Source organism: Lagopus muta, chromosome 4 (assembly GCF_023343835.1).
Source record: "Lagopus muta isolate bLagMut1 chromosome 4, bLagMut1 primary, whole genome shotgun sequence".
Classification (NCBI taxonomy): domain Eukaryota; kingdom Metazoa; phylum Chordata; class Aves; order Galliformes; family Phasianidae; genus Lagopus; species Lagopus muta.
The window spans coordinates 10,009,278-10,024,702 of record NC_064436.1 but is presented as its reverse complement, the minus strand read 5'-3'; the positions used below and the strand labels follow the sequence as shown (position 1 = coordinate 10,024,702).

Here is a 15,425-nt window from a genome sequence, read left to right as displayed (position 1 = left end):
TTTTAGTACACATCATCTGGTACATATCTGTTAGTAGAAGGTAGGCAATCTGAGAAGCATTTGTTTTGCTTTTTTCCTTTGTGTTTGCAGGACTTGGAGTATTTCTCCAAAAAAGAAAAACAAGCAGAGAACAACCAAGCAGCCAGCTTCCTCCACTTCTGAAGCACTACTCGATGCCCTGCCATATGTACTGAGCCGGCTTCACCAGGAATCCAAGGACAGCAAACTGCCACCAAGCCACCTCCAGCGTCAGAACTGCCAACACTGAGCTCTTCGCCTCCTGGGATCCCTGTGTAAGAGGTAAGGTCCCTACAGCCAGTGGCATTCCCACACAGTTAGGATTTACAAGACATTCATTTTTGCTTTTGCAGCCCAAGTCCAGCTTAGCAGGGCTATTCCCTGCAGTTGTAGCCGTGGCTTCAGCTATCATAGTTAATTGGGGAGCCCCTCTGAGAAGTTAGCTGCAGTTAAGTTGTCATTTTGGGATTCGAGTACCCGAGCAACTTGAGGTAGCACTTTAGTCAAACAGCCTGGCTGCCAGTGGGGTATCACAATGTAGCTAACATTGTGGCTCCAACCTAGAAATACCAACTGTTTGAGATGCTAAGCCCGCATCAACGCTATTCTTTGAGATGGTAAGCCCACATTAACGCTATTGCTCCTCTAAGCTTAACAGCTGACCTCTGTTTCCACTTCAAAATTAACATCTCTCCTCATTCTAGCAAGTAGCATGGATTACCACAGCAGAATCCTCAGAGCAGGGAACAAGCACCTCTGGCTAAGCAATCCATGTGGGAAAAGCCTTATGTTCTATTGATCCCAGTGACTTTAATGTGAAGATGCTTGTTGTTGCAGAATACTCATCGTGCATCCAGGAGGAACACTCAGCTGCCTGCTGCAGGAGGATTTCACAGCCATCCACACCAGCAAAGATTTTTTCCAAGGCACCTATCTGCTCTTCAGCAAAGCACAGACCCCAGTTTATTCAAGTCCTGCCTCCTCTCTATGAGCCTGCGACAAAGACCACCTCTGGACCACAGTGTACACTACCAGGGCCCACTCCAAGAACCCAGCTACATACACTCAGTCACCCCAGCAAGTCCCCCAGAACCAGGGCATTCCCCAAAGCTAAGGGGAATGCCCATCTTAGTACCCCCCCAAAGGGGCAGGGGGGCAGCAGGGCCTACTTGGCCCCAGAGGGGTGGCAGGGAGATAGGGGAGGGCACGGGGCCCCTTGGGGCCTCTTCAGCCCCAAAGGGGCAGGGAGGATGGGAGGGAGATAGGGGAGGGCGGGAGGGAGATAGGGGAGGGCGGGAGAGCGGGAGGGGCTCCTCAGCCCCTGCCGCCACGGGGGCGCTCGAAAAACAGACAGCAGAACCCACCCCCCCTCCAAAAATAAAAAAAATATATCTCTTTAGAGATAGTGCAAATTTCATGCTCTAGCATTCAAAAAATTCAAACAAACACCCCCCCCCCCCCAAAACCAAACAAAACCGACCAGGAAAAAACACCCAAATCACTGCACTTAGTGATATGCCAAACAAGCTTCAAAAAACACAAATAAAAATCAAAGACTACTAAAGAAAAAAACAAATCACCAACTCCAAAACAAACAAACCAAAAAAGCCAAATTAAAATCTACAAGTAACTCCATAAAACAGAAAAAAAAAAAAATCACACTATTCACTTAGTGCAAAACCAAACATAACCAAGTTACAACAAGGAAATCCATAAAAAACACAGCAACTTAAGCAACTCTCTACTTAAAAATACACAAAACCATTCACCAAGTCCAAAACAACCAAGCCAAAAAAAACATTAAATCTACAAGTAACTCCATAAAAAAAAACACACTACTCAGTGCAAAAACCAAACATAACCAAGTTACAAGAAAATCCATTAAAAAAGCACAACGTAAGCAAAACTCCACTAAAAAATACCCTAAACAATTCACCAATGCCAAACATCAAGCTACACCATTAAGCAACTCCATAAGAAAAAATTATCAAGCAAGACTCTACTATAATTATCTAAATCAATTCACTTACTCCAATACCAAACATAACTAATCTACAACAAGGAACTCCATTAAAAAAAAAACTAACACCGCAAAACAACTCAAACAAGGCTCCACTAAAAATAACAAGTAAACTCATTTAGTCCAATGCCAAACATAACTAAACTACAACTTCAAGGAACACCAGACAAAACACTTCCTGAAAGGGTTCTGCCAACCACAGCCTAGAGCCCCAGGAAAACAACATAAAAATCACATCACCCAATGCTAAACCAAGTAACCTCAAACTGTTAAACTTAAAGTCAACAGCAGACACAAGCCCCTAAAATCATAGCGACTAATTCTTATACCATCAACAGCACTTCTATCAAACCAAGCACAGCCATTACCTCACTCAATTAAAAAAAGAAAAAGCCATAACCATCTACTTCAAAGACACAGAGGCAAGAAAGCTTAAAAAACGAAAAGAAACCACTACTGTGCATATAAGCACCCAACCTCATCCTTAAAGCAGAGTTCACAACAATAACAGCTTCAGCCAAGACTCGCTTCCAAAGACGGCAAGCCATTTCCTCAGACGAGGAGATGGATCTGACTAACCAACATCAGCCTTACTGCAAAACCAGTAACTCAAACACCCGAAAAACAAACCCAGTACAACAAAATAATCGTACGCACTTACCGGGCAATCCAGACTCCCGGTGAGAGGACAGACGCGGCACACAGTCCTGCCAAAACCCATCGCAGGTACCGCTAACGCTGCCAGAAGCTGAAAGGAAACCAACAAAACTGAGTCGATGCTGCTCGATAGACCCGGGAAAGGTCCACGTTCTGTCACGTCCCAAAAACCACCAACACCAGGCACGCTCACCGCAGGAAGGAGGGGGTCAGCCCGCTCCATCGGCGGTCGCTTCAACCTGCGCGGTCCTGCTTCGTCGCTGCAGCTTCCGGCATCGACCGCACCGGGACCTGCAAAGGAAGACGCCGGGGAACGTCGGAACCAGCGATTCCCACCAGGAGGGCTGTACGAGCAGCGCTCCTCGTGCGACTCCCTGCATCAGCTCCTTTCCTCCGAGGATCCTCCGCCGCACGCTGCCGGGGCAGGAAACGCGCCCTCCCGACGGAGGACGGCGCTTCCTCCCCGTTGCGGCCCTCGCCTGACAAAGAAAGAAAAAACAAGATCAAGTGAAACAAAGCAATTTCTCACGCGTTCGTCTCCTTCCAGCTGCCCCCTGTACTGCTTCACGCCGGCACCGGAAGGATGAGCGGGAGGACAAAAGCCGTGCCCCGTTCTCTCACCCCCAGTGCGGCAAGCAGGAGGGGCTCGGAAAACAAACACCAAACACAGACACGCAATCTAGGAGACGGGGAAGGACAGAGGTAATTCCGCTCTCCAACCTGGGCCAGGGGTGGCGCTTGCAGTCTGCACACAGGCACAGCTCACCTCCATCTGTAAGGCCTCCTATGGCTTCACACCGCACTACTCCTCCCTCCAGCCCTGGACCTGTAGGAAGATAAATAGAATTGGTTATGTTAAGACACCCTTAAAAATCATGTACCCTCTGCCCCTGCACTGTGCGTACACAGACACACTTACATTTAAACGAGGTCACTTAAAGCCCCATACAGACTCTCTGGGCCTTGTGCTCCCCTGCAGCAAAGTCCTTCTCATGATATGACCTCCCTTCAAGGAGAAAACCGTAGAATAAAATACCCTAGATTGCAAAGGACTCCAAGGAGAGTGGAGATCCAACCTACCCACCTGATACTAAGCCACATTGTCCATCATCCTGCTATTCCGCAGCCTGTTCCTGTGCCTCAGCGCTGAAGAGCTCCCCCTGATGGCCAAACTAACCCTTGAGCTCAAAACTATTTGAGCTATCTCTGTCTACTCAAGTAAAAAAATTGATTCCCCTCCTTATTGTAAACCCCTTTGAAAAGTAAAAGGCTGCAATTAGGTCTCCTTGCTACCTTCTCTTCCCCCAAAGTAGCCCAGCTCCTTCACCCCGTTTTCATACCAGAGTCGCTCCGGCCCCACCTTCATCTTCACAGCTCCACATCCTCCACATCCACAGACCTGGATACAGAATTGAAAATAGGGCCTCACAAGAGCAAAGTGAAGCAAACCCCTCCCTGCCTCTACTCCTCTTATACTGGAGCCCAGAATACCTTATTGGCCTTTTACAATGTTAGAAATTCACTTGTTCTGCCAAAACAGACCCTGCAGAACGCTCTGCCCTCCCCTCTATCTCTTAAAAGCTGCTCTCTTAACTTTCTGAAGCCTTCTCCAGAAGTAACAGCCTCAACTCCCACAGCCCACCCTCGTACAATAGGTGATCCATTGCCCAGATCACTTTCACAGCCCTAATACAGAGCTACATTAGGCCTCAGGGAGAGGAAAAACAACCCTACTCCAATACCCCCAAGTAGAGAGGTGGGAGCTGAACAGCAACTCACCACTAAACCTGAGAATCAGAGGCAACTCACCATCATCCCTGCAATAGAGCCATAAAGCAGGGTAAGAGCCCAGCAGCCTCCTCAGGGCAGACAGGGAGCCCTGGGAGCCCCCTGAGCTTTTCAATCCCCAGCTGCAGACCCTCTGCAAAGGGATGGAGAGCACATCCCTGAGCCCCCTGCTCTCACAACCCCCACGACCTTACTACTACTGTAGCTGCTTGCAGGTTTGCTCTGATCCTCACTGCAAGGGGCTCCGCTGCAGCCCTCGCCCTGAAAAAGAGCACAAAAACAAAAATCTTAGAGTGAAGAACAAGCAGCTTAAAAAGAAAACAACACTAAAGCAGCCTCTCACTATGCTTCTCACCCACAGTTGCGCCATGCTTCATGCTGTTCACACTCCTCTTGGTGCAAACAGAAGGGCTTGTGGCCCTCACATGTAGCAGGAATGTGCTTCACCTCAGGATATCCAGCAGCAATCCAGTGCAAACTCCTGAAAAGAAAAAAAAACAGAACCAAAATAAGAACCGGAAAACAGTACCCCACTTACCCACAAAGTAAGGAAAGCCCAGCAGGAATCCTGCAAAAGTCCCCCACTGCAAGCAGACAGAGAACCCAGCACTCACCCACCACACCAAGGAGCAGCAGGAAATCCTGTGTGGCTCCCAGCAGCCTCCAAAGGGGTTTTTAAAGGGCTGTGGGGCGGGCCCTGCCCAGGGCTTCTAACCAGGTGCACCTGTGCCTGGGCAGCCGGGCCCTCACTGCACCTGCGAGTCGTTGCGTTGTCAGCACAGGAGGGCCTCGTTAGGGCTGACAGGGTGCTGACAGAGATCGTGGAATGCTTAGGCCTGGCTCAGTGATCGTCCCTGGGCACAAGGTGACCATGCATGTCCCTGTGCTGTGAAGGGGGTGCTAGCACACTTAGGATGAATGGTGCGAGGCTGCAGATGAACGCTGGAGCCGTGGCCTGGGGGCAGGTGAAAGATATAGGGCGCTCCTGTGCACAATTAGAGGTTATTGGATTTTGTTTGAAATCTCTAACTGCCATTCACAAAAATACATGCGTAACACACCATGCGTATTAGTGTTCCTTGTCATCTACTTTTGTACAACACTCGCCATCTCTCTGACTGTCTTCCGGTGCTCCGATGTCTTCTCAAGTGAAGGCGCTTTATCACAGACACGCACGCAGACGACAAATGGCACTGGCAAATCCATTTCTCATTGCTATGCACACAGCTCAAGGAGCGTGCTGTCAGGATTCTATTCTGAACGCTGCAGGCTCCATTTTCAGGTGGATAGCATTCAAATAAAGTGCAAAGCTGAGAACTGAAGTGCCTGCTTACCCTCGGGGATGCCACGACAAATCAGGAAAAACCATCTAGTCTTATCACAGTGCTTTCTGCTGTCATGACAGTTATCACACTTAAATTCTGTACAAGCTTTCATCCGGGCACCGCGATGACAACCCTTGGTGCTTTTGAGGTACACCTCCCTTATTTTCCATGCCTCTCTATGACATACCAGCCCGCTCCCTCGTGAATCAGAGCATCCGGAGCACAGCTCCGGTTTCTAAGACACCGCCTGTGTTCCCGAGGCAGCCTCTTGGCAGCAGCGGACAGCGGAGACGCTGCGGCCATCCCCACTTGTCTCTGCCTGCGTTGGTGGCACTGCAGAGAATAAAGCTGCTCGACGACACTTATGGATCAGGCAGGAAAACCTTTGCAGAGCTACTTAAATGGGCTTAGGGCCGGTGCGTGCTGCCAGCAGGCCACAAAGTGTCTGTAAAACAACAAGTGGGGCGTGTGGAAAGAGTGGTGCTGTGCCTGTCATTTGGGATCCCACTAAAAAATGTGACTGGTGACACCGATCACCGACCCGACCGGATTGACACTGAACATGGGCAGGAAAATAATGCGACTGTTCTGCCGAGCCCTTCGCTCGCTTCTGCTCTCTCAGCTCTCAATGACAGTCGGTTAGTTCCTCCTCAGGCAAGCAGTTCATCCAATTCACAGGACATTTCTCCCTTTCATTACGAAAAAGATGAACCAGCTGCTGAACAGGCCAGTGTGAAGATACCGAGTGACCGTTTGTGGGAGCAAACAATAACCTTCAGACTGCATGGGTGACGCTGCCCCACACGGCTCTGTCACGTAGCTCCCTCCCTGAAAATAAGCCTCCATAACACAGCAAACCCCGATCTCGCTCCAGGTTCGTGTGCAGACTGACCCATCCGGTCTCAATAGATGGCAGAAGCCTGCGTAGCCTAACAAAAGGCTTCCTTAGCTGTTTTTTTTTTAAACATATGTATGCACTTTTATATGCACTTATGAAACAAAGTATAAACCTGACTAGTCTGGGACCACGGGGACAATGAACGCTTACACAGATGCTACAATGACATGGCAATTAGCTAGCCTTTGTTCAGTTTGTCGGGTGTAAAATGGATATGACCAACTTACTTTGAATATTTCGCTGTGTTTTTGTGCGCTGTGCTGGCAAGGACCGAATGTGAGCCTTCAGAGTGAAAACAAATTCTCCTCGCTGCAAGTTTACTGTAAGCAAAACACAAAACATGCATGTAACTGCTCGGAACTGAAGAACTGCCGGCCAGAAACCCTATCATTTAAAGGAGCTGAAGGTGCTTTTTGTAGTTCTTAGTTTAGAGCCTTTCCATTCACACCTGAGGACTCCATCATGCTATAAGAGCAGCATTTCCAAAAGCACAGGGGGAATGGTCCTCTGCCACGTGCCTGCCGCTGCCCTTAGCTCCGGAGCTTTTATGTACCCGAGAACTATCTTCTAAACCTTGCCCTCAGTTCTGTCCGTGGGGTGACTCCTATATGGCAACGTGCCTACGATTTAAGGACGGTCTCCTCGAGGAGTCCCCAGAAATGCTTTGAGTGTGCAAGGTCTGCTTTCTCTGCAGGGGTTCCAGTAACACACTGTAAGGGAGGTGCCTTTAAATGGGAGCACTTGCGGGCGGCCGAAAATAATTCTAAGCCAGCATAAAACTTCTCCTAAACGATTTTAAACCAGCAGAAAACTCAGCTCGTTTCGGATATCATGTCTGGCGTGCAGGGATCATTGCGAGCACCTCTACGGCGAGATCCCCACTGAGCAGCAGCAAGGCTGCAGAATGATTTCAGTACAGAAAAAGCAGAAGAATTTATCTAATTGAAATCATGTGGGGAATTTAAGCAGGCAAAATGCAGTTCCTCAAGCTGGAAGATGCTCATTCAAATACTGAAGGCTTGAAAGAAATGTCAGAAATCATACACATCTTCAGGAATGTATTTTCAAATCACAAATCCACTAAGAATAAACAAGGATAAAATACACGGAGCAGATTCTGTTAGGGAAATGAACTAACTCCAGAGGAAGACAAGCATGGTAAATTTTTATCCCCTTCCATCCCCCCCCCCCCCCTTTTCCCTTTTCCCTTTTCCCTTTTCCTTTCTGCAGCTCTCATAGGCCCTTCTCTGGGCCGTGTCAACACCCTGCTGCGCTACAAGGAGCCGCCTCCAGCACGGCCTGGGCACACGTCAGCCTCTCCGATTCCAACTTTGTGGCCGGGTGGCTGCGTGGAGCTCAGTGAATCCAAACGGGTGGGGAAAGCCAGCAGCAATTCTTTCCCTATCAATGTGGCTTTATAGGCCTCACCAATGACTCTGTTCAGCTGTATGAATGCTTTCATTTGGACTTGCAGAGCAAACTGACAAAAAAAAAACAAAAACAAAAAAAAACCCCTTTCTATGAATCCCCCCTTCAAGCTCCAAACAGCGTTCCTTTTGTGAGAGCATTATGAAGAAGAGAGACTCCAGGACTTCTTTTTTCAAACAGCCAGCGAGACTGTCTGCTGAGCCCCAGCCGTGTGGCAGGGTAAGGGCTTTCCTTTCTGCACGTGAGGTAGGACTGCGAGTGTGACAGAGATGCCCCGAGGACACCGACGTACATTGAAGGCCTTGTAGCTGCCCTTGTAGCTGCCGGCTTGAAATGTTCATTGCCTGCCATGCTCCTGGAAACCTCCCGCACGACCTGAACGTGCTACGAACGGTCAGGGGGCTTCTTTAGGTGCTTGCAGAAATCACACAGCGCTGACGGCAAAGCAAATACCAGGATGTGTTGTCAGAAAAAAACACAGACTCATTTTCCTCCCTTTATCACAGTTTATTATGGATTTTAATAAGAGAAATGTTATCACCGTTTTACTGAAAACAAGTGAAAATAGTCTGCGGCAAAGCCAGCTGTTAAGTTTCTGGCACTGTGTCTTAGCCTTCCCCAACACATACAAAATAATGCAACGTTACAGTCAGGTAAGGTGAAAATACACATACAAAGTGTTCAGTGCTGTTCACATCGATTCTGTAGGTAGAACGCTACGACTGACAGCCAGGAAGCGCACCGAAGCCCGAATGCTCACATTATCTTCAAGGCAGAACCATTAAAACATGCTGTGTGCTCAAGACAAGATTACATACTGAAAGCATCGTTTGTTTCCACGCCTTCTGAACGGCGTGGGAACCCTTATGTACAGGTTGCCAACGCCTCAGAGCGCAACAGATCTGCAGATGTCCGACGTCCCCTTTCCCATCGGCGCTGTATCTCCATGGCTGCCTTACCTCAGACCCCAGCCTGACTTCGGAACGCTTCATTCTGTGCGATCTGCTTCGCTCACATCAATGCAAACACAAAAGACAACGACAACAAAAGAGTGTTTGCTGACGCGCTTACTAACACACAAGTTCAGATACTAACATTCCAGTTAAGGCGGATCCTTTGGAAAAAAAGCATTCAGGACGTGAGTGAAAAATAAATGGTTCATTCATAGTGCTACATGTATAAATTTCAGGTTGCTCCTTGTTAAAAATAAAACAAAAAAACAACAAAAAACCAAACCATTAAGGACGCTACTTTCACAAGCTGATCGCTGCTCAAAGAGCACCGTAAGCCCGGTCGCCTAAGGATCAGAGCAAACACTGAAGTTCCCTTGAACACACGCTGCATTAACAACATTGCAGTCAGAACCGTAGCAGCTTCATTTGGACAGGAATAATATTATCTGCGTAGACACTTATTAAACACCCTAAGCATAACAGGCCAAATGCAATGCTTTCCTAAATCTAGAAAAGAGTGGACACATTTTCCCTTTTATGGGTGTAACTTGCACTTCAGTGACACAATTTCCATAGCTCACAACATATGAGCTACTTTGTTTCAGTACTTTGTTTCTAGCCATCGCTGGGCTGGCAGCTTCTGACCTGGCCTTCCTATTTCCAGCCCACACGACGCGTTTCACACTGCAAATCAAACACCTCCATTTGACATTACATTGCTTTAAAAAAAAACAAGTGGGAAAATATTGTCTGACCGTGGCATACGGAGTCGTACACTGAAATCTAAGGATTACATTTCCCTTGATGTAACCATAAGCAACCAAGCACCACAGCACCACCTTTGTCATGAACTGTGACCTTCAAAGAACAGAGCAAATGGTGGCAACGAGGGGAACGTGGAAGAAGACGGTTCTAGAAGAGGAATTCCTGACTCGCAATGCCAGGCAGGCACGGCTTACAGCCTGGACACAGGCGTGCTGTAACCAACATTTGTAACACGTCATCTACGTGGCACTTTTTTCTCTGTAATTCAAGAGCTAATTTTTGCCTTCAAAACGAGTTAAAGAAAATGCGATATTCCCTACGCTGTGAATGGCTGAGGGTGTTTTTATCAGGATGCAAACCGACCTGCAGCAGCCTTCGTCCGCGCTAGCGCAGAGCAGCACGGCTCCTCGCAGTACGGCGGCCTCAAAGTTTCCAATACACAAGGCACGACTTTGAGCATCGAAAGGGGCACCCGAAGGAAGGGCCTGTCCTAAGCGTCCTCGTCCCTAAAGCAAGTGACCACGTTGCCTTGCAAAAAGCTGTCTTCTCCAAGATATTTTAAAAGCATTTATCAGCAGGAGCATCCTCTAAAAGCTGCGTCTTGCAAAACCCCAGTACGCCTTGGATAAATGCACACCTATTTTTATTTCAATTGCAAGTGCTTACACTTACCCCGGCTCGTTCGACTCAAAGACGGCACATTTACAAGCCAATCCTCATTGAAGATTTAAGTCTTAGTCAGGTCACAAAGGCCTGCACCGACGGCTCTACCTTAGTCTGATGGTCCAGTCTGCTTTTAAAATGTTTACTTAAAGAGGAAGAACAGGGCCTCGCTTCTCAGTTTGCTAGCAGGCGTCCGATACTCCTTTGCACGTCACAAACCTCGCCACCTGCTGATCTGCTCGAGCTACCTGGCCGTCCCGAAACGCTTCTCCTCCTACGTTATCCCAACGCAGGCAGCAACCGAACACATCAGTAAACCCTCTTACTACTTTGTTTAACTCCGTTTTACTACTTTTGCTCTGCCACGAGTGACAAAAACGATCTCGGAGAGCCAGAGCTTGACAAGACTTGCTTTGTTAACACTTCATCCGAAAGGTTACTTTCCTGCATATTTATAGTGGAACTTCAGTAATTCAGAAAGTGGAATAAGGAAGCGCAAGAAAATGAGAGGGGCACATCTACACCAGAAAAAAAACCAAACGACACAGTAAAGTGCCACAGGGATTTGCTATAATTGCTACCAAACCCCTGATCTACGTCGAGATCGTAACCTGGGAGCGTTCGCACAGGGCACGAGGAGGCAGCAACAAATAGTGACACTTAGCACCAGCAGGTCACGGCGGGTTTCGGTTCGGGCTTTATGTGTATTTGATCGCGATCTGGGGGTTGACTTAGCATTAATGGCTTGTGACTTTTAAGCTTGTGAGCCAGCGTCATAAATATGGCCTCCACGTGGTCATTGTCATTGGGGTTTTTGGCAGAGGTTTCGAATAACGGCATGCTGTGCGTATCGGCAAACTTCTGGGCCAAGTCCGTGGGTACCTGAATAGCATTTCGCAGGTCACATTTATTGCCAACAAGAATCCGTGGTATATCGCTGGCAAGGAGGTGTTGTTTGCATTCCTCTATCCACGAGGGCAGACTGTGAAAGCTGGCCATGTTGGTCATATCGTACACAAACACGACCGCGTGGACGTTCCTGTAATAGTGCTGCACCATACTCTTCCTGAAGCGCTCCTGGCCCGCCGTATCCCATAGCTGGATCTGAAAACACAAGGGTAAACAGAGAGGAAAATGTTTTACGGCTCGCATTCGGAAAATAACACGCGTTACCTACAGCTAAGAAAGTCGGGCGATGGCAGCAAATCGCTCTTTGGAACCGATGACGCCGCACAGTTTGTACCAAACAAAACAACTGCTTTTGCAGACTTTTCAGAAATGGTTGCTTCCACAACGGTCTGCTCACAATTGAAGCTACGAAGAAATCGCGAGGCGACTTCATAACTAAGAGGCATTTCGGACGGTTTACTGAAAGCGGCGCGTTGCAAGATCTTTACACAAAGCAATACGAAAATCCTGCCACTGAAGCTTTTCTAAGAAAAAAAAAATCTCAGCTGACAGGATTTTTTCCTGCCAAATACGACAGCGTCTTCCCCGAAGCGCTGCTCTCAGCATTAAGGTAACGGCCTACTGGGGCAGAGTCCCTAAAAGGAACACCAGCAACCCTGCACAAACAGCTACAGCAAAATAAACTGCACGAAACGACAGCTCGGCCTCTGTACTCCGGTCCAGTTATTTACAGCTTCTGATCCACGGGCCGAGAAAAATGCACACAGTGCTTCTAAAGGAGTCAGTGACATCGTGAAGAAAACCAAAGCGAGGCATCCTAGCCTCTGACCGAAGGCAAATGGCAGCTGCAATTCATCTCTCCGCAGAGCAAATACTCCTTTTGCTGTGCTCTGTTTATAGCCCAATTTCTTCATCTCCGTCACCTGCCGAGACAGCCCGAGCCACTAGATTCCATACAGTCACTTTGCTTGAAAGAAGATGCCCTCACCCACCGAGCCGAGAGAGAATGCTGGTTCGATGCCCTTACGGAACGCTGTATAGTCGGGAGACTCGTGGAAAAAAAAAAACAACAACTGCAACTTTAAATTGAAATATAACAAATTTGAGAGAAAAAAAAAGAACCCAGCTTACAGCTGGGAGACCCCGGCTTATCGTCAGAGGACGTGACGCTCGGGGATCGCTGCATCTAGCCTTCCCAATGCATGGACCAAAGCTAACACAGACCGGCGGCTGGTTTCCACAGGCGGCTGCGGAGGCTGAGGGCACTGCTCTCTCTGCCTCGCCCAGAAGCAGAACTTGGTCAGGCTTCAGGGAATCGCAGATCCGCCCGCAAGTTTATTGCCTGCCTTGGGGACAAAAGAGGAAATTCAATTAAAGCTTTATGAATCTTTCATAACTTCATAAGTTCATAACTTCATAAGTTCAACTGCACCCATCATTTCTCCTACGTTTTATCTACATGCAGCTATCTGATCCCAAACGTGCCCTCTCCAATTGGTTTTCCCACCGGTGACAGTTTTACACTTCAGAACTTTCTTCTTTCGCCTCACCAGAAGAACTTGAAGGGACTATTTCATTTCGGACCCCCTGGTCAAATGATCTGCTTGACTGCAAAGGAGAACGATCTTTTTCAGAGATGCACCCTGATGAATTCACATTACGTTTCTTGTCTCATTATTATTTCAATACCATCCATCATCGAGGAAGGAAACAAGTGTTTTATAGCAGCCCTTTAAGATGCGGCACTTACAAATCTGACTTAACAGAACAATTCCAACTAATAAAAACCGAACACGGAATCGCACTGTCCTGTTCCCTCGGAAACACGAGCGGCGCTTCAATATGTCAAAGCAGCTACCGCCTCCTGCCTTCTGACTCCTCTTTCTGCAGCCAAGAAGAGCCACTTCGTGAGCAAGGACTCCCTCCAAATGTCACTCTCTCTCAAGAGAAACAGAATGCTAGAAAGTACGTTTTCTTGCACAAGCTGGGAAAAAAAAAAAAGAAAAAAACCCAAACGCAACTGCCTGTGGACGGCTCAGAGGCGCAGAACCCGATTTGGAGACTCTCGTCTTGGCATTTACTTTGCATCCTTCGCTCTTCTTACGTAGCTCACTAAAGAGTGATGTCACCACTGCCATCGATGGTCAGCGCTAAGGTCAACCTCGGAAGAGGAGAATGTAGCACGCAACATTTGTAAAACAATTTAATCTATTCCTCACATGTGGGCATTAGTGTTTCATATGCAGCCGTCAGCCTGCTGCGTCAGCTACAGACGAATACACCCATGCCCTGGAATTGGAAGAAAACGCGTGGGAGACCCTCGGCGAGATGCACTGTGCTTGCGATACTGCCAGTGACGCAGCATTTTTCCAGCTGAAAGGGAAGTGATCTCTGTTCCGTAGCAGCACAGAAGCCACCATTCAGCTGGCTGGGGGAAGGGAGGAGAGGGAATGGGAAGACACCGACTTACTCTCTCCTTCGAAGCAAGAGGACAAATCCCTCTACTCAGCAGGCCCTTTGGGGCACGATGAGAACGGCAGCGACTGGATTCCTCTCAGCTTCTCTCTTTCCTGGTTCGACAGGCATGGCCGCAGAGATGCCAGGAGCAAGAAAGGTGGGGATGGGAAGAAGGGAGGAGGCAAACAACAAAAAGGGGGACTCTATGACACGCAGCATCCTCCTAATAGCTTCGGTTCCGGCAACGAAGATGACGGTTATTCCTTTTCCAGCTGAAACAGAACCTCCTGGGAAGCTGGGCATCGGAAGAGCGTCCTCCCCTGTTCGACACCTCCCTCACCCACAATCCAGACGTATTCGACGGGCAGCGTTTCAAAGGCAGCAAAGCCAGCCACGGCAGCTTCCATCGCAACAGGGCACGATATCCCAAGCGAAGCACCTCGGCGCTGCGGATCTCGCTTCTTCTCGGTCACTGCTCTGCATCAGCCAGAGCCGCTGAGGATGCCAGGCAGCAAGACGGCACCGACAGGAAGATCTCTGTCCACAGGTTCTCCTCTTGTTACGGACAGTAACGGACCAGGGTGCAAAATGTCAGCTGGGAGCTGAAGAAGCGCTATTCAATCGTTTCACAAAGGAAAGGAGGAATAAAGGCTCTCGTAGACATTTCCTTTTCAATTACCAAGGCCGTGGGGTGACAAAAGCACAAGAGAAGAGGTCCAGGGGTGCGACGGGCCTCCCACAACGTCTTCAACCAGGAAGAAAGATGCTGGCTTTCAGCTGACCGTCAGCTGTAATTACCAGCTGACGGTACAGCCCCGTGACTGCTGCCGGTCCCTCTTACCACACAGCTACGAGCATCTGCTCCTGGAAACAAACCGTCAAGCAGAAGTAGGAGGGAGCTTGGCTCGGAACGACGTGCCTGGCAGCAGCCAAGCGCTCCAGCGGTTCGAACCGCAAACGGCGCAGCCGGCTGTTTTTGTAACGCTCCGTCAGCGCGACCCCGCGAGCGGACCGCAGAATCGCAGAGTCGTTACGGGCGGGAGGGACCCCGACGCTCACCCCTCCCGCCCGCCCGCCCGCCCGCCGACCGCCGCCGCAGCCCGCCGGCCCACGTCCCTCGGAGCCTCCCGGCCGGTGACCGCGCGCAGCGCAGCGCAGCGCTCCGCTCCCCGACGGACGCGCTTGGCTTGTTCCGGCGGCGGCCCGCCCCGCCGCGGCACGGCGCCGCGCGCTGCCCGCTACCTTGATGCGCTCCCCGTCGATGGTGACGGCGCGCTCGCGGAAGTCCACGCCGATGGTGGCCTCGGTGCGCTGCGGGAAACGGCCGGCGCAGAAGCGGTAGGTGAGGCACGTCTTGCCCACGTTGGAGTCGCCGATGACGATGATCTTGAAGATGCGGGAGCGCGCGGGGGGCAGCCCGCCGCCCGGCACCGTGCCGCTGCCCGTGAAGCTCAGCTCCAGGGAAGACTCCAGCTCGGCCGCCATCGCCGCCGCCTCGCGCCCGCCCCGCGGGCCCGTGCGGACCGCCTCGGGCAACGGAGCGC

General features: G+C 49.6%; 1 protein-coding gene across 1 annotated transcript; it reads right to left on the bottom strand.

Annotated features, from left to right (window-relative positions):
- Positions 1-8,608: 8,608 nt before the first annotated feature.
- On the bottom strand, positions 8,609-15,423 carry RAB33B (RAB33B, member RAS oncogene family). The gene is made up of 2 exons (XM_048942427.1): positions 15,124-15,423; positions 8,609-11,619 (listed from the first exon to the last, which is right to left on the bottom strand). The coding sequence occupies exons 1-2, from the start codon at positions 15,364-15,366 to the stop codon at positions 11,176-11,178; spliced, it is 687 nt and encodes a 228-aa protein (XP_048798384.1). The 5' UTR covers positions 15,367-15,423; the 3' UTR covers positions 8,609-11,175.
- Between the last annotated feature and the right edge of the window lie 2 nt (positions 15,424-15,425).